General features: G+C 39.0%; 1 protein-coding gene across 2 annotated transcripts in view; it reads right to left on the reverse strand.

Annotated features, from left to right (window-relative positions):
* dnah6 (dynein, axonemal, heavy chain 6) overlaps positions 1 to 21,496 on the reverse strand; it is a 408,231-nt gene that overhangs the window by 369,276 nt on the left and 17,459 nt on the right. For both annotated transcript variants that reach the window (XM_072258211.1, XM_072258210.1), the window contains exons 4-6: positions 20,027 to 20,277; positions 13,375 to 13,642; positions 3,885 to 4,019 (exon numbers count right to left, since the gene is read on the reverse strand). In XM_072258211.1, the coding sequence (XP_072114312.1) occupies positions 3,885 to 4,019; positions 13,375 to 13,642; positions 20,027 to 20,277 (654 nt within the window). The remainder of the gene's footprint in view (positions 1 to 3,884; positions 4,020 to 13,374; positions 13,643 to 20,026; positions 20,278 to 21,496) is intronic.

A 21,496-nucleotide genomic window follows, 5' to 3' on the forward strand; every position in this document is an offset into this window, starting at 1 on the left:
TGTAAATTATGCCAGTAAATTATGAAATAAGTCCAGGACCAGCCTATTGGCTCAGGGTGTCTGACCCTCCAAGGGAGGAGTTGTAAAGTTTGATGGCCACAGGCAGGAATGACTTCCTATGACACTCTTGTGTTGCATCTCGGTGGAATGAGTCTCTGGCTGAATGTACTCCTGTGCTCAACCAGTACATTATGTAGTGGATGGGAGACATTGTCCAAGATGGCATGCAACTTGGACAGCATCCTCTTTTCAGACACCATCGTCAGCGAGACCAGTTCCATCCCCACAACATCACTGGCCTTACGAATGAATTTGTTGATTCTGTTGGTGTCTGCTACCCTCAGCCTGCTGCCCCAGCAAACAACAGCAAACATGATAGCACTGGCCACCACAGACTCGTAGAAATCCTCAGCGTCATCCGGCAAATGTTAAAGGACCTCAGTCTCCTCAGGAAATAGAGACGGCTCTGACTCTTCTTGTAGACAGCCTCGGTGTTCTTTGACCAGTCCAGTTTATTGTCAATTCGTATCCCCAAGTATTTGTAATCCTCCACCATGTCCACACTGACCCCCTGGATGGAAGCAGGGGTCACCAGTACCTTAGCTCTCCTCAGGTCTACCACCAGCTACTTAGTCTTCTTCACATTAAGCTGCAGATAATTCTGCTCACACTATGTGACAAAGTTTCCTACCATAGCCCTGTACTCAGCCTCATCTCCCTTGCTGATGCATCCAACTACGGCAGGGTCATCAGAAAACTTCTGAAGATGACAAGACTCTGTGCAGTAGTTGAAGTCTGAGGTCTAAATGGTGAAGAGAAAGGGAGACAAGACAGTCCCCTGTGGAGCCCCAGTGCTGCTGATCACTCTGTTGGACACACAGTGTTGTAAGCACACGTACTGTGGTCTGCCAGTCAGGTAATCAAGAATCCATGACACCAGGGAAGCATCCACATGCATCGCTGTCAGCTTCTCCCCCAGCAGAGCAGGGCAGATGGTGTTGAACGCACTGGAGAAGTCAAAAAACATGACCCTCACAGTGCTCACTGGCTTGTCCAGGTGGGCGTAGACACAGTTCAGCAAGTAGACGATGGCATCCTCAACTCCTAGTCGGGGCTGGTAGGTGAACTGGAGGGGATCTTAGTGTGGCCTGACCATAGGCCGGAGCAGCTCCAGAACAAGCCTCTTCAGGGTCTTCATGATGTGGGAGGTCAATGCCACCGGTCTGTAGTCATTGAGGCCGCTGGGGCGCGGCGTCTTCGGCACAGGGATGAGGCAGGATGTCTTCCACAGCACAGAAGGAGCAAAGAGAAAAGGGTTCATAACGGTAGCCTAAATCTCCTCATGTTCTTCAGGCTGCAATCACTTTACCTCAACCTCTGCAATAACACTTCAGACAGTATTTAGTTCAGTTGTGATTGATATCTGTCAACTATTATAGCCACAAATACAATATTGAAGCAGGGCAAGTACCGAACTGCTTCTCAAATATGGGTCTTAAATTTTGTTCATCTGGTTTCATTCAACCCGTTAGTACCATGACCTTTTAATTTTGCCTGCGCATTTCAATATCATTGACAAACAGAAGTCAGTCACAAAGGACAGTCAAGGGTTTAATTTTTTTTCCGAATCTTCATGTATCTGCCACATCAGTATTCAGAGAAACAAGGACTGTATCACCCAAAGGCGTACAAAATAGACAGTGCACTAGCAGGCTGTCACTAGCATGCACAAAGCCCACAGCATTAATACTGAAAAGGGATGCTGATTGAGCATTGTTTCCGCCATGAATTCCAGCACATAGAATAATAAGATCAGAAGCATCACAGCAATTGTCTGTGTATGTCGCAACTCCAACCTTGAGTTGTTAGTTGAGTTCCTCAGCCAACACTTACACTAATCAGTGATCCCATATGCTCAACTATTCATCCATGCCTCTTCTCATTCATCTGTTTGCACAGCTCCTAGCATCTGACAATAAACCAATCCCAAGTAACAAGGCTACTAAAAATCACAAAATCTTGATCCCCTACAACTTGTTTCCAACACTTCCTCTCCTTTGGCCTCTCTTTCCCTTCATGACCCATGACTATGGCCCCTAACCTAAATGTTTTCTTTTGTAACAAAGATCTTTTGGAGTATTGGATCAATTCCCATGCATTACAGATTTGCACAATGATGGGCCATCAAACAAATAGTGCATATCATCTTTACTTTACACCTTTACAGCTGTCACTCATCTTCTAGGACTAAAGTTTTACTGGGGCAAGAACAACAAGATTCCAAGAAGGGAAGGGTTGATAGTTGAAAGCTTGAAAAGCACAACTGCAGGCAATTATTTTTTAGATGTAAGAAATATGGCAGCCATTTTGAGAATAATAATATCCTATTTACACCATACGATGTTAGCCAGATAATATGTTTTAAATATTGAACTGGACATTGAGGATGATATCCTTGATCATAAAATCACAAAATCAAAACTAGACACAGAAAAAACAAGCCCTTCTGCCTATCAAGTCCAATTGACCATCAGCTCCCTTCAGTACTCCCATTTTTATTTTCATAATTTTCTCATCAACTAGTTATAGATTCTACCACTCACCTACATTTTTCCTATAGCACGTGACCATAATTTGTAACATTAGGGAATATATTCAATCACACTGAATAATGAAGGCCAGCATCCTTATGCATTCCTAAGCATGTTATCGACTGGCACTGTATCCTTCAAAGATATTTGAACAGACGCATCAAGGTACCTCTGTTCCTCAATGCTCCATAGAATTGTTGGTAGTGGTATACTCCATTCATTCATGATTATATTCTGGCTTGACTAATACTTGCAAAATGTATCACCTCATTTATCAGAATTAAACTCCTGATACCCACCTATTTCCCATCACAATCATATCACCATTACCCTGTAGCCGAAAACTACCCTAAATACTATCAATAACTCCACCAATGTTAGTATTATCTGGAAATTTACTGATAATGTATACTTGCATCTATAACCAAATTATTCATGTATATAATAAAATTGGGTGGTGTGGTGGAGATAATTCTTTACCAAAGGAGGTGCAAGGTGCTCCTTCCTTCCACTGGCCTGCAGGTCACCCTTGGGTAAGGTGTAGCACCTGCTTAGCAACTCCGGCCCCCAGATCAGGATCATGTGAAGCCATAGGAGTAGGTCTATGAGTAGATGACGCATATCACATCCTGGTTATGCAACCACTACCGCCAGGTAAACGATCTCTGAAGAGTATTGTTAATGGCTGGAGTCACACGTCTTGTAAAGACACCGCCGAGAAGGCTGCAATGGCAAGCCACTTCTGTAGAAAAATTTGCTAAGAACAGTCATGGTTAAAGACCATGATCACTCACGTCATATGCCACGGCACATAATTATACTGATGATGATGATAAAAAGCAAGAGACCCAACTCTAATTTCTGTGAACTCCAATAGTTATAGGCATCCAGTCAATGGATTCAAAGTTGTGCTCGATTGAAAGACAGGGGATGATGTTAGAGAAAGTCAGCACAACTTTCAATCCAAATTGTTGACTTGCCCTGGATTCCATGGGCCCAGGGCCTCACATGAGATATTGTCAAAGGCTTTAATGAAGGTTTCCCCATTTAAGTCCCAGTATTAAACATTTTAGCTAATGATTCAAACTGTTCCTTCCTTTAATGTTGAACTCCACGTAATATAATGAAAAAGTGTTATCACAGACTTTCAATAATTCATTTCAGCCCCTTTGTATGTCTCTTAATCATAGCCCGCAGTCGGTAATAATGACTTGGAAATCGTGGCCATATCAAAGATTTTTAAAAAGTCATATAAAAGCATGTCAGATAGCATTTCAGATGTGTATACATTACCTCACTAAGTTGTTGAGATTGAATTGACTTGAACTCTTCCAGGGTATACGTGTGTCCTTTGTTAATTTTACAGAGAGCCATGTCACTAATGCGATAACACATATCTCTGATGTTGAGAAGTGCAGGTCTCAAGGACTTTATGAATGAGAAATACAAGTTTTGAGAATTACAAGCATACAATTAAATCAAACAGAACCAGATTTTGTTTTGCTTGGAGTTTTACATATACAGAAAGGTGCCAGAAAAAGTCCAGTAACATAATGAAAGATCCCACACAGGGATCCGGAGTAACAAATGTTTGTTTTCCTTGCTCTTGTGTACTGGAAATGACATTAAACCATCTTGAAACATAAGTATACAGTGGATTCTGGATAATTGGGGCAGCCACTTATTTGGGCTAATTGTTAAAAAAACAAGAAGTAATAGAGGAAATAGCTGGGATTCCTTTTGTTTATTTGGGACACAATGCCACTTAATTAAGGCAGGGGACTATTTCTGAACAGTTTCTAACTGGTGTTAGTCGCATGCACTTGTACAGCTGTTGGGCACTATACTGTGCTTAAAGCGAACAGATTTTAAATAGCTTCAATGACTTGTGCTTGTTTTCAAAAAGCAGTGATTTTTGTCACTGATAGTTGGTGAGAAATAATCAGTAAGACAATTCAGAACTATTTTGCTTACAGCATTTTCAAGCATTCAAGCTTGGAGATAGCAGAAACGGCCAGGAATGAAAATGAAATGATTTCACCACTTCAACAAGTTAGACACTACAAAGAATTTGAAAGATTTGACAAACATCTTGAATGTTACAATGAAAATGAAGATTTGGAGGATGCAGTTGTTGAAAGAATTGCATGAAGGCAGTCCATTATCTGCACTAGATGTCTACGCTGATTTTGTTCATTTATAGTCAATCAAAAGAACACGACAGCCTACACTGGATTAACTCCTCTTTCAATAACTATTAGGAACTAATAAACAGTTTTATAGTACTGTAGTAGTATTGATAGTGTTCCAATTAGTTCTGAGTTAAACAGTAGTTTGTCTTTTTTATACTCTTTTAACTATTTCAATGAAACTTCAGCTATTGAAACAGCCGCATAATTGGGCCAAAATGTATTGGTCCTGATGTATCCCAATTAACTGGAATCCACTGTATTTTCAATAAATAATTAAACCAGAACATGTAAATTCTATCAAGAGACATTTTCTTTTACATAATTACCAAAATATAATTATGTTCTCTGAAGTTTTATATTTGAAAATGCACTATCACATATTACTGTACTCTGTAGGGTTAGAAGCATTAAATAAGGCAGCACTAATGACTTATAATACACTAAAAATAGAAAGACATGCAAAAGTACATAAGTGCAAATCCAAAGAAGATTTTGGGAGCTATGAAGAGGATGGCCAAAAAAATACAACTGTAGGCGTGTTGACAAAAAGCAACATGTGTATACTGTAATTACTTCTAACGGACACTTTACTGAACCCACCAGCAAATGGCAACGTCGTATATAAGAAGAAAACCCTGTCCCAAAACGTAATAACATACAATGTAAATGGTAACATACACAGCGAACTTAACCCTTAACAGTCTGGATGAATTTTGCTTATTGAAATTAAGGAGTCCCTACACAACTCACAGCACAAAGGAGATGTGAGAAAGGATAGGATATCTTAGTGTCAGTTTTCACACTTCTATAATCTCCAAAATGTAAGTAGAAGCATTTTACTACAAAACACAAACAATTTTATCATTTCTTAAAAATATCTAATCAGGATCTCTATATAATTCCAGTATGTATTTCTTAATATAACTCCAGATATAATGGTATAACTCCAGATGTTGTCAGGACTTGAGGACCTGGGTTATAGGGGAAGTCTATACAGGTTAGGACTTTATCCCTAGAGTATAGGAGAACGAAGGGAGATTTTATAGAGGTATAGAAATATTTGAGAATTACTTTTACTTCCTTTTTGAATCTACTTAATGTTGTGGCTTCCTTTGCCTTCTGCTTAGAGAATTCCAAACGTTCATCACCAACTAGGTGAAAAAGAAAACTCTCCTTATCTCAGTTCTGAATGGCATACCCTTTACCCTGTGCTTCTAACCCCCAGTCCTGATCTCCATCATAAACATTCTCTCTGCATTTAGGTATCTATGAATTCCATTCTCATTCTTTTAAATGCCAGTGAAAATAAGATGTCATACATTTGTCTTGCCATTTCAGAAACCTGCATTGCTTTCCTTCTACAGCAAGAGTGGTCTTCCTCAGATTAAGAGAACAAATTATAAACAATATTTCAGATGGGATATCACGAAGGCCCTGGACAGCCGTATCAAGATATTTTTCTCCTGTACTCAAATCCTCTTGCAATAAAGGCCACACACCATTTGCTTTCCTAACAGCTTACTGCACCTGAATGCTGGCTTTCAGCAAAATGGTATACAAAAACACCCAAGTGCCTTTCCCAAACAAAATATTACCTTTCTGTGTGTTTCTGAATGAAATCTCACATTTATTTCCATGTTGTATTGTTTATGCCCACTTGCCCTGTTTATTCTAAATCAGATTAAAGCCTCTTTACATCTTCTTCACAGGTTACATTCAGCCCTGCTTCACTCAAATGGTGTTGTATGTAACTCAAAAAATTTATGTAGTTCTCTCATTCAACTCACTGAGATACACTGTGGAAAGCTTAGCCCAAGCAATGATCCCTGCAGCACACCACTGATCTCTGCCAGCAACCCAGAAAACAACCAATTTTTTTAAACTCTCTTTTCCTGTCTGTAACCAATTCTCAATTCATGCCAGCAAATTACTCCTAATCCCATGTGCTTTAAATTTGCACACATGAGGAGTCACATCAAAAGCCTTCTGAAAGTTCAAATGCACCAACCAACCAACCAACCTCATCCACTGGTTTTCCCATGCTTATACTACCTTAAAACAGTCCTTTCAAGCAGATGGGGCTTGTCAGCCATGATTGGTAACTCATCTAGGAGAAGGAAAACTCTGATCTAAAACCTCTGCTGCTTTGCACTCATGGGGAAGGCTTTGAGAGTAAACCCTGAGGAAAAATTTAGAGCTGGAGCCCTTAAGTCAGTCCTACACTGAGTTCAATGCTGACTGGCAACTCATGCGATGCTGCTGGTGCCTAATTGTATCAGTCTCTGCTGTTCATTTGGATTCATCAGCTGTGTAAGGAGGGGAGTCTGTTTACATGGGTAACAGTTTGCTCCCCATATTGTACAGCCCTGGCTTGGACATCATGTAAATACCTAATCACAATGTTCATGATCGACTCTGACCAATGGAGGCCCTCAATTCTACTGGTTATATCCTCATATAATCTCGTGTAGATTTCATAAACCAATGATTTGTTTGTCCAGTCTTGTTAATGTATTCCAATTGTTGTAACAGAAGAGATGGCTTTCTTTTCTACTGATGTTAGGCTTACTGGTCTAGAATTTCATTTTTTGGGAGGTTATTTGCATCTGTTATTAAGAAGACAGATCCAAAGTATTTGCTTACCAGCTCAAGGTATGTATTTACAAGATCAAAGATACATTTCTGTTAACATGTGTAGTGTAACAAATTATGCTGATAACCAAAGGGGCAAAGCTGCTGTTTACAAAATCATGGCCAAAGATCTATACAGACACTAGAGGTACTGGGAATAAGACCATAAGAAATAGGAGCAGAATTAGGCCATTCGGCCCATTGAGTCTGCTCTGCCATTTCATCATGGCTGATCCAATTTTCCCAATCTCCTACCTTCTCCCTGTATCCCTTCCTGCCTTGACTAATCAAGAAATCTATCAACCTCTGCCTCATATATACCCAATGACTTGGTCTCCAGAGCTGTCCATGGCAATGAATTGTACAGATTCACCACGTTCTGGCTACAGGAATTCATCCTCATCTCTGTTCTAAAAGGACTTCCCTCTATTCTGAGGCTGTGTCCATTGGTCTTCGACTCTCCCACCATAGAAAATATCCTCTCCATAGCCACTCTATTAAGGCCTTTCAACATTCAATAGGTTTCAATGAAGTCACTCCTCATTCTTCTGATTTCCAGTAAATAGAAGCCTGGAGTCATCAAATACTCCTCATATGACAAGTCTTTCAATCCTGGAATCATTTTCGTGAACCTCCTTTGAACCATCTCCAATGTCAGCACATCCTCTCTTAGATAAGGGGCCCAAACCTGCTCATAACACTCCAAGTGAAGCCCTGCAGTGCTTTATAAATCCTTAACATTACACGCCTGCTTTTATATTCTAGTCCTCTTGAAATGAATGCTAACATCACACTTGCCTTCCTCACCTCAAACTCAACTTGCAAACTAACCTTTAGGAAATCCTGCACAAGGATTCCCAAGTTCCTTTGAACCTTAGATTTTTGAATTTTCTCTCCATTTATGAAATAGTCTACACTTTTATTTCTTCTACCAAAGTGCATGACCATACACTTTCTGACATTGTATTCCATCTGCCACTTCTTTGCCCATTTTCCTAATCTGTCTAAATCCTTCTGTAGCCTTCCTATTTCCTCAAAAGTACCTGCTTCTCCGCTTATCTTTATATTGTCTGCAAACTTGGCCACAAAGCCATCAATTATGTCATCCCAGTCACTGTTACATAACATAAAAAGGCCGTCCCAATACAGACACCTGTGGAACATCACTGTTCTCCAGCAGCCACCAGAAAAGACTTCCTTTATTCCCACTCTTTGTCTTCTGCCAATCAGCCAATGTTCTATTCACGCTATCTGAAAATCCAAGTACACAACATCCACCAATTCTCTTTTGTCTATCCTGCTTGTTATTTCTTCTAAGAATTCCGACAGATTTATCAGGCAAGATTTTTCTTGAAGAAAACCATGCTGACTTTAGCTTATTTTATCATGTGCCTCCAAGTACATTGAAACTAGATCCTTAACAATTGACTCCAACATCTTCCCAACCACTGAGGTCAGACTTCTTCTACTTCTACTTCTTCTCCCCTCAGTGAATGAGGTAAGTGATGAGGCCAATGGAACTCTGAAGAATGAGCTTAGGAGAATCAATGGCACCTAACAGCAACTCCTTTGTTGGCATCTTTGGAAAAAGTTCTATTTCCATCTTTAATATCTCTATTTTTCCCTTTCAGGGTTCTTTTGAAGACCCTGACCTGGAGTTACATGTCAACTATGGTTCTTCATAGGAATGGTGCCCGCTCTTGGGGTTTCACGACTGGCTGTTATTCGGCATGCCAAGGGTGCAGCCTAAGAGCTCAGCTGGCCTTCGAAGGGCCAAAATCTTGTGGTGCGAGAGGTGGGCAGATCGAAGGTCGGTGTCCGGGCAGGAGATCAGTGTGTTGTGGGAGATGGAAGATCTAAGGCTGTGTGCCCGGAGACCTGAGATATTTGGGCACAGAGCTTGGAAAAAGTGATGCAATGGACTTTTAACATCGTAAACCAGCCAGTTGTGTGTTATGCCTCCCCTCTCGCAGAGAAACGGAGACATCTCTTCCTCCCTTACTAGGGAGAGAGAGAGAATGTGGTATGACGAATACTGGGTGAACAAGCAGTCTTTGGAGTACTGCAAGTCTATGTCTTTGCTGTTGCTTTGCTCATGCTAGAGAGCTTGGTGACGGGTGCTGATGCTTTTTTTTGCTGGTGGGGGAGGGGGAATCATTGCTTGCTGCCGCTTACACGCAGGAATGAGGGGAGCTGGGGGGGACTTTGGGGTTCTAACATTTAAATGTCATTTATTCTTTGGGGACACTCCTCTGTTTTTTATGGACAGTTGCGAAGAAAAAGCATTTCAGGATGTATATTGTATACATGTCCCTGACATAAAATGTACCTTTGAAACTTCTGAATCTACCACAAGTAGGACAGGTGAGTGTATGTGCATTATGTGAAGTACTCCTTTAGCTATTTACAATAGGTTTCTAAGTGCTCCTGACAATTGGAATTGAGCTTCTCAATGTCAAATTGAATTACCTCTCTCCATTTTGAGTAGTCATGTGCTACAGTTTCCCCTAAATCAGTAGGAATTGCTTCAGTAGGAATCAGTAGGAACTAAATCAGTAGGAACTTTTTCAGGTTCGTTTGTGTCCTCTGCTTGTCTGTTATTTCTTTCAGAGACAGAACTCAGAATAAGAGTGTCTCCTTTGGCAGGGTGAATCATTGCAGGTATTCCAAACATCATCATCTTGAGGTATGCACTTTCATCTTTTTCCTTTATCCTATACTTCTAATACTTCAACTCCTTAACTGTCCAAATAATGTGTCCCAGCATTAGAGAAAATCCTGAGTGATATTTATCCCTAATACCAGGAAAACATTTGCAAACTGCATCAATCATTGCAGAAACATCTGACTTCCAGACTATCAAATCCTCTTTAACTGTACTTCTGATCATTATAACCAATTTTGCAGCTCTCTATAGATTTGCTTCCGACAGCATTTCTTTCAGGTATCGTCACACTTACTGAGATACTGAAAATAAAATATCAATTTTTACTCCCACTCAGCAGAGGGAGTGGCAAGCCTTGGTTTCTGCAAAGCCTTCTTATTCTTTCTATTCTTCCTGATTCTCCTTTGATTCCTTTCAACTGTAACTATGGAATGAGCAAACTTTAAAATATGTTACCAACAGAACTCTAAATTTCTCATACATGCGAGATGGATGCAGTTAGTGATTGAGTCAAAAAATCCGAACTTGAGTCATTGGTGGTATTTCCTACATATGTGGTTTACGAAACTAGCAAAGGAGTGCACCTTATTGATGGGACACCGCCCAGTCTGGATTGCTACACAATAAGACTGAGCACCTTTCCACGTGTTCCATATTCTCTTCAGACAGAGGAGATTATTCAATGGCCATGATGCAATCCCATCCCTTGGCCAATTTTCCCTGTAACTTATTCTCTTCACATTCCCATTAATTCTGCACTAACAGCAATTTACAGTGGCCTGTAGTGTGAGGTAAATGGAGCATCCAGTGCAAACTCTACACAGACAGCACCAGAGGACATGGCTGAACCCAAGGCAATGGAGATGTGAAGAAGCAATTCTACTGTCAGCACCACTGTATTTCATTGACAGTGTAACTACCACAATCATGGAGAAGCCATGAAAAGTCCTTGGCAAGTAGGATTAAAGAGAATCCCAAGGCATTGAATACATTAAATCAAAAGCAAGACAATAACTGGCAGGCTGGTGCTTCAAGGCAAAGGGTGGGTGAAGTCTAAAATGAGTTACTTTGCCAAGAATGTGGGGATCAGATGAGAGTGGAGCTTGTTAATTTGCTAGAGCATTTCAGGATAATAAATAAGGTAGTGTTGCAGAACAAAGAGGTGAATAAGTGCCCGTGCGTGATGAGATATACCCAGATAATTAAGAGTGCAAAATATGAGATTGCTGGGGCCTTGATTAATGTCCTCTGTAGCCACAGGCAAGGTTTCAGAGGACTGACAAGTAACTAACATTTCATTATTCCAAAAGGGAAATAGAGATAATTTTGGTATGTTTAAACTGGTGAGTCTGATGTTAGTAGTCAGGAAGTTACTAGAGAAGGTTCTGAAGTTTTTTTTATAAACATTTGGAAAATCATAGCCTAAATTAGGGGCAGCCAGAAAGTTGTGCAAGTCATGTTGTATTAACTTGACTGAGTTCTTCAAGGGGGTGACAAGGTGTTTGATGAGGGTAGAGCTATGGATGTTGGATTTTGGTAAGGCATTTGACAAAATCCCTCATGGAGGCTCATTCAGAAGATTAAAATGCATGGAATCCATGATAAAGTAACTGTTTGGAATCAGAATTGGCTCGGCCATAGAAGACAGAGGATAGACATTGATTGGACATCTGTAGCTAGTGATGTTCTATACAGATCTGTAATGGGAACTCTGCTTTTTGTGATAAATATAAATGACATGGATGAAAATGTAGATGAGTATGAGTAGATTAGTAATTTTCCAGAGGATACAATAATTGGTGAAATTATAGATAACATAGAAACTGGCAAAGTGTATAGTTCAATTGCAGCTATGGACAGAGAGATGGCAGATAGAGCTTAACCTGGGCATTTGTGAAGTGTTGCACTTTGAGAGATCAAATATAGAGAGACAGTACGCTGCTAATCGCAGGACCCTTAACAGTGCTAATATGCAGAGGATAAACACAAATTCTGCAAATGTTGGAAATATTGAGCACCACACACAAAATGCTGAAGGAACTCAGCAAGTCAGGCAGCATCTATGGAAGGGAGTAAATGATCAATGCTTTGGGCCGAGACCCTTCATCAGGACTCTCACAATGTGCTGCAGATGGAAAGCTCACCAAATCCATAGCTCATTGAAAGTAGCTACACAGGTTGATAGGGTAGTAAAGAAGGAATATGGTGTACTTACTTTTATTAGTCAAGTAACCGAATTAAAGAGTTAGGAAGTTATGTTGCAACTTTATAAAACTCTAGTTAGGCTAAATCTGTTTATTGTTGCCCGATTATAGAAAGGATGACAAGACTTTGGAGAGAGATCAGAAAAGGTTTACCAGGATGCTGGCTGGATTAGGGGGCATGTGCTATAAATAAGGAGAGGTTGGACCAATTTTGGTTGTTTTCTCTGGAGCGACAGAGGCTGAAGGAAGAGTATATATAGGTTTATTAGATTGTGAGAGGCATAGGTACAGTAGACAGCCAGCACCTTTTTCCCAGGGATGAAATATCTAATACCCAAGGGCATGCACTTAAGGTGAGACCAGGTAAGTTTCAATGAAATGTACAGGGCAAGCTTTTTATACAGAAAGTGGTAGGTGCCTGGGATGGTGATGGAAGCAGATACAACAGCAACTTTCAAAACGCACATGAATGTGCAGGAAATGGAATGATATATTCATGGTATAGGCAGAGGGGTTTAGTTTAGTTGGACATTTGATTACTAATTTAACTAATTCAGCACAACATTGTGGGATAAAGGGCCTGCTCCTGTGTTATACTGTCCTATGTTCTATAACCAATGCCTGTTACAATTGATTGGCACAGAGTTGAATTATTACAAATTTGGGTGCATGTGGACAATTTGTTTATTACCATGAGCTCAGCTGCTACAAAGCCAGTGGAGGATTGGAGATCACTAATGATGATAGTCTGTTAAAATCCAATTTCCCTCCTCTCAGATATTCAAAATACTTATACTATTAACAACTGAGCTGTGTTTTAAAAAGAATTAACAAATTAGAGATCTCTGAGGAGGTAACTAGCAGGATAGCTAAAGGAGAGTTAGGGATATTATCATTTTGGATATCTAAATGGCATTAGCTAAGGTGCCAAATAAAAGGCTTCTGTAGAAAAATGTCTTCTGAAGTACTTATCTGTGAAATAATTACATAAAATGTGAAATAGAAAGCATTACAATCTACATTTAATAAGATACAAAAGCTTAGGAAAGCATATTATTGGTAAATTAACTTGCATTAAAAAAAATACTCACTGGGTTCACAATGAACAGGTTTTCTTGCAATGTTCTGCGACAGCTGTTGATTTTCTTTGAACGTACATTTTTTTGCCACACAGTGAAGGCCTTCCATTTGCGAAAAAGTGCAAAGACTGGTATCTTTGTAAGCTTTTTATGATACAAATATTCTTGTTCCCAACGGTCCAGATCTATAAAGTCAATGCCCTCACTTTTCATGTGCAGAATACCATCCTGGCTAATGGTATAATAGTCATTTATGTTGACATCCTCATAGGCAACAACACTAAAATAATAAATATTTGGTTCAACATGGTGACACTGACAATTTGTTTTACTTTTGTTGATATCATATCTCCCCTTTTATTATACATCGATCAGTCCAGTTCTGGAAACCTCAGATAATTTGCATGCACAATGGTTCTATCAGCACTAAAAAAAAGTCAAAAAATGTCAAAAAATGGGACTCTTCACTAAAATACCAAAACATTAATTATTCTACAGTTTGCTGCAAGATGTTACTTATTCATCTATGCACTTTATTTAAATATTTTATTTCAGAACTATTCTATGTTCTGTATTTTAAGCATTATTCTGTCTGAATTATTTGTTGGGCCTCTAACTATACTGCCAGTTAAACAGTTCTCCTGAAAATTAAGCAAAAGTCTTTACATTAATCCCTTTTTCAAAAAAAAAGTATATAAATTAATCATTTTTTCCTTTGAAAATGACAAGCATTTGTCCGAAAAAAGAAATTACTTCCCCCATCTTCAAGCCATTTTCATCTTCAACAGCACAGAAATTCTTCTCATTCAGATAACAGACATATATATGATTTCTACATGGACAGAATACTGAGCGATGTTTGCTTTGTCCATATAATGTCTGAATGTTGCCTTACATTTTGCCAAGCCAGATTTAGATTCAAAGTGCCATAATGGCTCAGGACATACGAGATTCCTCAAATATCAAAATCAAAATTCTAATTATTTCCAGGATTTATATAAAAAGCTTTATATGGGATGAATTCGAGAAGATGCAGTAGATCTATTTTTACTAAGTCTTCAGTGGCCTCATCAATAGTTAACAAGACACTATGCAAAAGGAGGCCAGGAAATTGTCAATTTTAGTTTTCTGCAACTGAAAGTAGATCTATAAACTCACCCCACAACCCAATGCCAATCTGCTCAACAGTTACACCCACTGTCTTCAAAGTTAGCGCGCAAGATGTAAAAGTCATTCAATTTCCCACCATGCCTAACTAGAAAGCTGGAGAGACAGACTGCTACAACTTGATAGCCAATAGCATTTTATTAAAGACTATAGGCAAATTTAGATCTGACTCAAAGGAGCATAGAGAAGGCATGATCTGTCAGCTTTGCACCCATTTCAAGTGTATATTTACCTTCTTCTTTTGCAGTAGTTTATTAGAAACTAAAAAGGACTTCAACAACTCAGCATTAGGTGTCAAAATGAAACTTAAAAGACAACTACATCTCAAAAAATTCAGAACAATTATTAAATCTATAAATTGGCAAGTCAGAGAAATCTAACACTGAAAATCTAACTCTGAAACAGAAAATAGTTTTAAATAGACAAAAGTAGATAGAAAAGGTGGGAAGGATAATTAGCAACAGATTTAGGCATAGGGTGCAAAGAGCATGACCGGTTTGGTGAGGTCAAAAAAAAGCACAATGGAGAGCACAGTAGAAACTGGTGGGCAGAAGATGATTTTGTATCATATTAGTGAAGCTAAGCCAAAACAACAGGAATTCTACAGATGCTGGAAATTCAAGCAACACACATCAAAGTTGCTGGTGAACGCAGCAGGCCAGGCAGCATCTCTAGGAAGAGGTGCAGTCGACGTTTCAGGCCGAGACCCTTCGTCAGGACTAACTGAAGGAAGAGTGAGTAAGGGATTTGAAAGTTGGAGGGGGAGGGGGAGATCCAAAATGATAGGAGAAGACAGGAGGGGGAGGGATGGAGCCAAGAGCTGGACAGGTGATTGGCAAAAGGGGCTACGAGAGGATCATGGGACAGGAGGTCCGGGAAGAAAGACGGGGGGGGGGGACCCAGAGGATGGGCAAGAGGTATATTCAGAGGGACAGAGGGAGAAAAAGGAGAGTGAGAGAAAGAATGTGTGCATAAAAATAAGTAACAGATGGGGTACGAGGGGGAGGTGGGGCCTAGCGGAAGTTAGAGAAGTCGATGTTCATGCCATCAGGTTGGAGGCTACCCAGACGGAATATAAGGTGTTGTTCCTCCAACCTGAGTGTGGCTTCATCTTTACAGTAGAGGAGGCCGTGGATAGACATGTCAGAATGGGAATGGGATGTGGAATTAAAATGTGTAGCCACTGGGAGATCCTGCTTTCTCTGGCGGACAGAGCGTAGATGTTCAGCAAAGCGGTCTCCCAGTCTGCCCCCCTTGTCTTTCTTCCCGGACCTCCTGTCCCATGATCCTCTCGTATCCCCTTTTGCCTATCACCTGTCCAGCTCTTGGCTCCATCCCTCCCCCTCCTGTCTTTTCCTATCATTTTGGATCTCCCCCTCCCCCTCCAACTTTCAAATCCCTTACTCACTCTTCCTTCAGTTAGTCCTGACGAAGGGTCTCAGCCTGAAACGTCGACTGCACCTCTTCCTAGAGATGCTGCCTGGCCTGCTGCGTTCACCAGCAACTTTGATGTGTGTTGAGTGAAGCTAAGCCATTTATTTCCTCAAAAAAATCCTAACTGACCTTTGACCTGACTCCACATACGTGCCTTTGCCTCACGTATCTCAATGTGCAATGGTATGACAGGAACCAGCAGGGTCAAAACATTATAAATAGAAGATTGAAGTTGATGAACTTTATTATGAAAAGTATTCGGAGGTGTATAGCATATAAAGGCTGGATATAGTGTGCTGCATACTGAGTATACTGTGCTATAGGAGCAGAGTTATTTTCTAAGAGTCAAGATGAGAACTTGTCTTCCAATGAACTAAAGAAACTTAAGACTTACTGAAGACTGGATAATAGGTAACAAGCCTGAAAACAAAGATACTGTTAGTGTTTAAAGGTACATTGGCTTTGGTGGTGACAGGTAGCTGTATACTTAGGCCCACATCCAGGAGATGACCCATGTATAATGCATGTGGAAAAATAATGTTTTACCTAATGTATTCTGGCTTCATTCAGATAATTAGGTATGACTGGAGTGTTTTACAAAGTGTATTCAAACACAGAGGTTAAAAGTGTAATGAGAAGCACTATAAAGGTCAATGCATTACCACTGCTGTCACAAAGAATATAATTTGTAACTTTGCTGAAAGTTGTTGAAGATCAAGTCATTTTGAGAGATAAGAGAAATAGCCATAGAATTCAAAGTCATGCGATAAGTTCAAGGACTTTGGTCAATGTAGATGAAGGAGTCACTAATATAGAGAGTTCAGAGGTAAAGTTCTTGATCAGTAAAGAAATGCAACCACGCAAATTAAACAGCTTAAACTATTTTTTTTCACCAAATTTGTATAACAGATGCAAAAATCTTCATCAAATGACCCTTGGCCTAACTACCAACTTTCTGTGCCTCCACGGGTGACCATAAGATATAGGAGCAGAATCAGGCAATTTTGCCCATCGATCTTCTCCGCTATTTCATCTTGGCTGATCCATTTCCCTCTCAGGCCCAGTCTCCTGCCTTCTCCCAGTACCCCTTCATGCTCCGACTAATCAAGAATCTATCAACTTCTCCCTTAAATATACTCAATGACTTGGCCTCCTCAGTCACCTGTGGCAACAAATTGCACAGATTCACTACTCTCTGGCTATAGAAATTCCTCCTCATTTCTGTTCTAATGGTATATCACCCTATTCTGAGCCTGTGCCCTCTAGTCCTAGACTTCACCACGATAGGAAGCCTCTTCACATCCAGTTATTGAGGCCTTTCAACATTCAATAGGTTTCAATAAGATCCCACCTCATTATTCTGAATTCCAGTGAGTATAGGTCCAGACCCATCAAACCTTCCTTATTTGATAAGCCTTTCAATCCTCGAATCACTTTTGTGAACCTCCTTTGAACTCTTTTTATGTCAGTACATCCTTTCTTAGATAAGGGGCCCAAAACTGCTCATAATACTCCGTGAAGTATCACCAATGCCTTATAAAGCTTCAATATTACATCCTTGCTTTTATATTCTAGTCCTCTTGAAATGAGTGCTAACATTTGCCTTCTTCACCACTGACTTAATCTGCAAATTAAGGAATCCTGCATAAAGGCTTCCAAGCCCTTTTGCACCAACGATTTCTAAATTTTATCTCCATTTAGACCATAGTCTATTCTTTTATTTCTTCTACCAAAGTTCATGACCATACACTACCTGACACTATATTCTATCTGCTACTTCTTTGCACATTCTCCTAATCTGTATAGGTCCTTCTGCAGCCTCTCTACTTCCTCAACACTACCTCCCTCTTCCCCTATCTTCGTATCATCACAAACTTGGCCACAAAGCCATTAATTCTGTCATCCAAATCATTGACATATAACATAAAAAGAAATGGTCCCAACACAAGTCACCAGCAGTCTACCAGAAAAGACTCCCTGCTTCCTGCCAATCAGCCAATGCTCTATCCATGCTAGTATCATGAGCTCGTAGCTTGTTAAGCAGCTTCATGTGTGACACCTTGTCAAAGGCCGTCTGAAAATCCAAGTACACAATATCCACCAATTTTCCTTTGTCTAAACTGCTTGTTATTTCTTCAAAGAATTCCATCAGACTTATCAGGCAAGATTTTCCTTTAAGGTAACCATGCTGACTTTGGCATATTTTATCATGTGCCGCCAAGTACCCTGAAACCGCATCCTTAACAATCGACTGAACATTTTCTCAACCACTGAGGTCAGACTAACTGGCCTATAATCTTCTTTCTACTGCCACTCTCCCTTCTTGTAGGGTGCAGTGATATTTGCAATTTTCCAGTCCTCCAGAACCATGACAGAATCTATTGACTGTTACATAACCTACCGAGTAGTTGCAGCACTTCTACAGACATTTCAGCCATTTTATTATTGGACCATCCTTATGGTAATGCAGCATAAATTTAATGTCTATATTAGCCAATAAAGGATCAAATGACTGCTCAATGAATAAAGCATCCTCAGCAAAACCTAACTGAAATAGTTGTTTATTTTAATTTCACCATTTGGTTTCACGAGCACATTTATTTGATTACTAATAGATTTTCTCGGGTATTTCTTATTTTAACTGAGATAATATTCTCTACTGTGCAGACAAAGGTGTCATGCCATACATTGTATCATATTGATAATTGAGATGGTGTCATGATAAAGTGGCTGAAATGTCTTTTAAAATACTGCAAGTATTCACTCTGTCATTTAAAAATATTCATTGCCTATATTCAGGCAATGTCCAAGACACATCATATCCTTGCATTAAATTCACTAATACAGTTCCTGTGGAATTTGGGGGTTCGACACTCCCAAGTTAGAAATATTAATTTCCTGCCTCTTTAATTAAGACTCAATTTATAATCAGTGCAGAGATGCCTGGTGTTATTGCTTGTAACAGTGAAGATTATTATGGATTAAGCAACAGTTTTGTACTCCTATTGTTCCTATGAGCCTGCTATAATCCTCAAATTAAGGTGGAAATTATTATAATATATCTGTTCCAGAGTGCAAATCATGAACTCTGCTCCGTCCCGGCAAGTTTTCAACTGTTTCCACTCAAAGCTTTGCTATTCAGACCAAAAAAAAATCATGCAGGGCACATAATTGAATGTTAGATTATGAGATACACAGAAATGTAATGAGTCATTTATGGAAAAGTAAAAATAAGATTATCTTCCTATTGTCTCCAGAAATGTTTCAAAATTATTTTAAATACTGTGGGTTCAAAGGTTTTTAGTGCCAGATGGTTTCTGTTACAGGACAAAAAATCCTGAAGCATAGGCAAATCTCACCAAGACAGCTAAGAAATAGTTTATTAAATAAATTCATAAAAGCTACTATTAGTAATGGTGACTGTGACACTATGAAATTGTTGTAAATCTCATCTGATTCAGTAACAATCATTAGGGAAAGAAACCTGTCCCACTTAGTGGGTGATTCTGACCAGATTTCCAAAATGGTCTAATAAGCCACTCATTTTAGGGGTTACTAAGAATGAGACATAAGTGTTGAGCATGCCAGTGTTCAACCATCTAGGCTGATACTTGATTATCATCTTTCTGACTAGAATTTTTAAGCAAAGGCTTGTTGCTAGAAAGATGCTAAGCAAAAGAACATAAAAAAGGATCATGAGTGGTTCTCCCTCCTAATTTCTTCTGCTGAAGCTGAACCAGAATGCACCCTCTGTGGGATCATTAATGCATAAAATGGGTGTATCCAGTCAACTGTCTTATTTAAAGTTCAACATTTCAACAATATATCACTCATTCCAGTTGCATTGAAGAATCAACTCACATCAAATACTCATGTCTTTTTTGAGCACTTCTGTACATTCAAAACCTCTTACTTGAGAAGAGAATGCTATTAAGTTAAAGTACTAGGAAATGAGATTTTTTACAACTCCATGCAATTGGAAAGGTGATATCAAAAATTAGCATTTGACAGATTTAGTCATTTTAAGTAAAACATTAACCATGCCAAAAATTAAAGACTGTACCTCAAATTATAAAAATCATATTTAATTGAGTTTTTAGGAGCATTATAGTTCATGTATAAAAATCCCAGATGCTTATTTTTTCGAATAATGGAAATAATTTTTAATGGATCTTGAATTTTCTCCTTGATGACATCTTCTGCTGTCATATATGTCAGTTCTGGTGGTGAAATCATTCTCATGCATGAACTTGCTCTACACAGAGCAAGTGAAGGTGATGGTGGGGTTGGCAGTTTACATATGTTCATATCAATCTGAATAACATAAACAATTGGTTTAAAATTAAAATAGCACCATTCAATAACAAACAGAATATAACAGCAACTATCTCCTTTGACTTTCTAGAAATCTTGTATTAAAGGTATAGTTTTGAGAATAAAAGAAATTCCCTATAACTTAATAAATATTTCTAAGAGTTTCACTAAAAGATGCCTCTGCAAAAAAAATCAAGTATTAATACGTGTTGAGACAAACTCATATTATGTGCAGTTCACGCCTTGCCTTCCAAAGAAATTGATTCAGAGGATTGAATTCAGTTGTACTGGACCGTTGAGCACTCTTCACAAACAAAATTAATTTCCCCTGTCAAACTTTCTGAGACTTTTTACTTAGAAGTAAACTTCTTGTCAGTTGCTTTTAACATTATTTTTCCTTCACATTTGAATTGTAGTCTGTACAATTTGCCAGAGTTATATTCCTGTAATTTTTATAATTCACAACCAGGAATTTCAGTCTGCTCCACAATGAGAATACTCTTCCTCTTTAGTTTGCAGTATTTTAAATTGTTCTATTGTAATGCATGGATGCAAAAAGGATACATTTATATGGTTACATTTGGTTATGTCTACAAACACTGACACACACATTCAAGAGCGATATAGCACATAGGCTCTTTGGACAACTGAGTTCCTGCCAACTATCAAGCGCCCATTTACACTAATTTTGCTCTATTCCTAGTTGGCCAAAAATGTCGACTGTTCACTCTTTTCCACTGATGCTGCCTGACTTGTTGAGTTCCTTCAGCATTTTGTGTGTGTTGCTTGGATTTCCAGCATCTCCAGATTTTCTCATGTTTGTTGCTCTGTTCTTATTTTTATTCTCTCCACATTTCCATCATTTTCTCCCAGATGCTATTAATTTAAAGAGGCCAATTAATGTACCACATATATATAATTTTTCAAAAATATTCTTATTAATTTATTATGGAATGAATTTATCTTATCTCTTATATTTTTAATAACAAAACATATTTCAATTTTCTTGCTTTCATCATCCAGGGATTAATTTCTTACATATTCTGAAGAAAAGAAATATCTATGAAAAGAGCAGGAAAGCGCATTTCTGAAGGCCCATAAATTGTTTAATAAAATATAATTACTTTTCTTGAATCAGCTTCAAGTTACAAGTAGATGCTCAGCAGTGCAAAGGAATAAACTATGGATTGCAGTTAACTGAGTACTGATCTACCACGGT

The sequence above is a fragment of the Mobula birostris genome, chromosome 5 (assembly GCF_030028105.1).
Source record: "Mobula birostris isolate sMobBir1 chromosome 5, sMobBir1.hap1, whole genome shotgun sequence".
Classification (NCBI taxonomy): Eukaryota; Metazoa; Chordata; class Chondrichthyes; order Myliobatiformes; family Myliobatidae; genus Mobula; species Mobula birostris.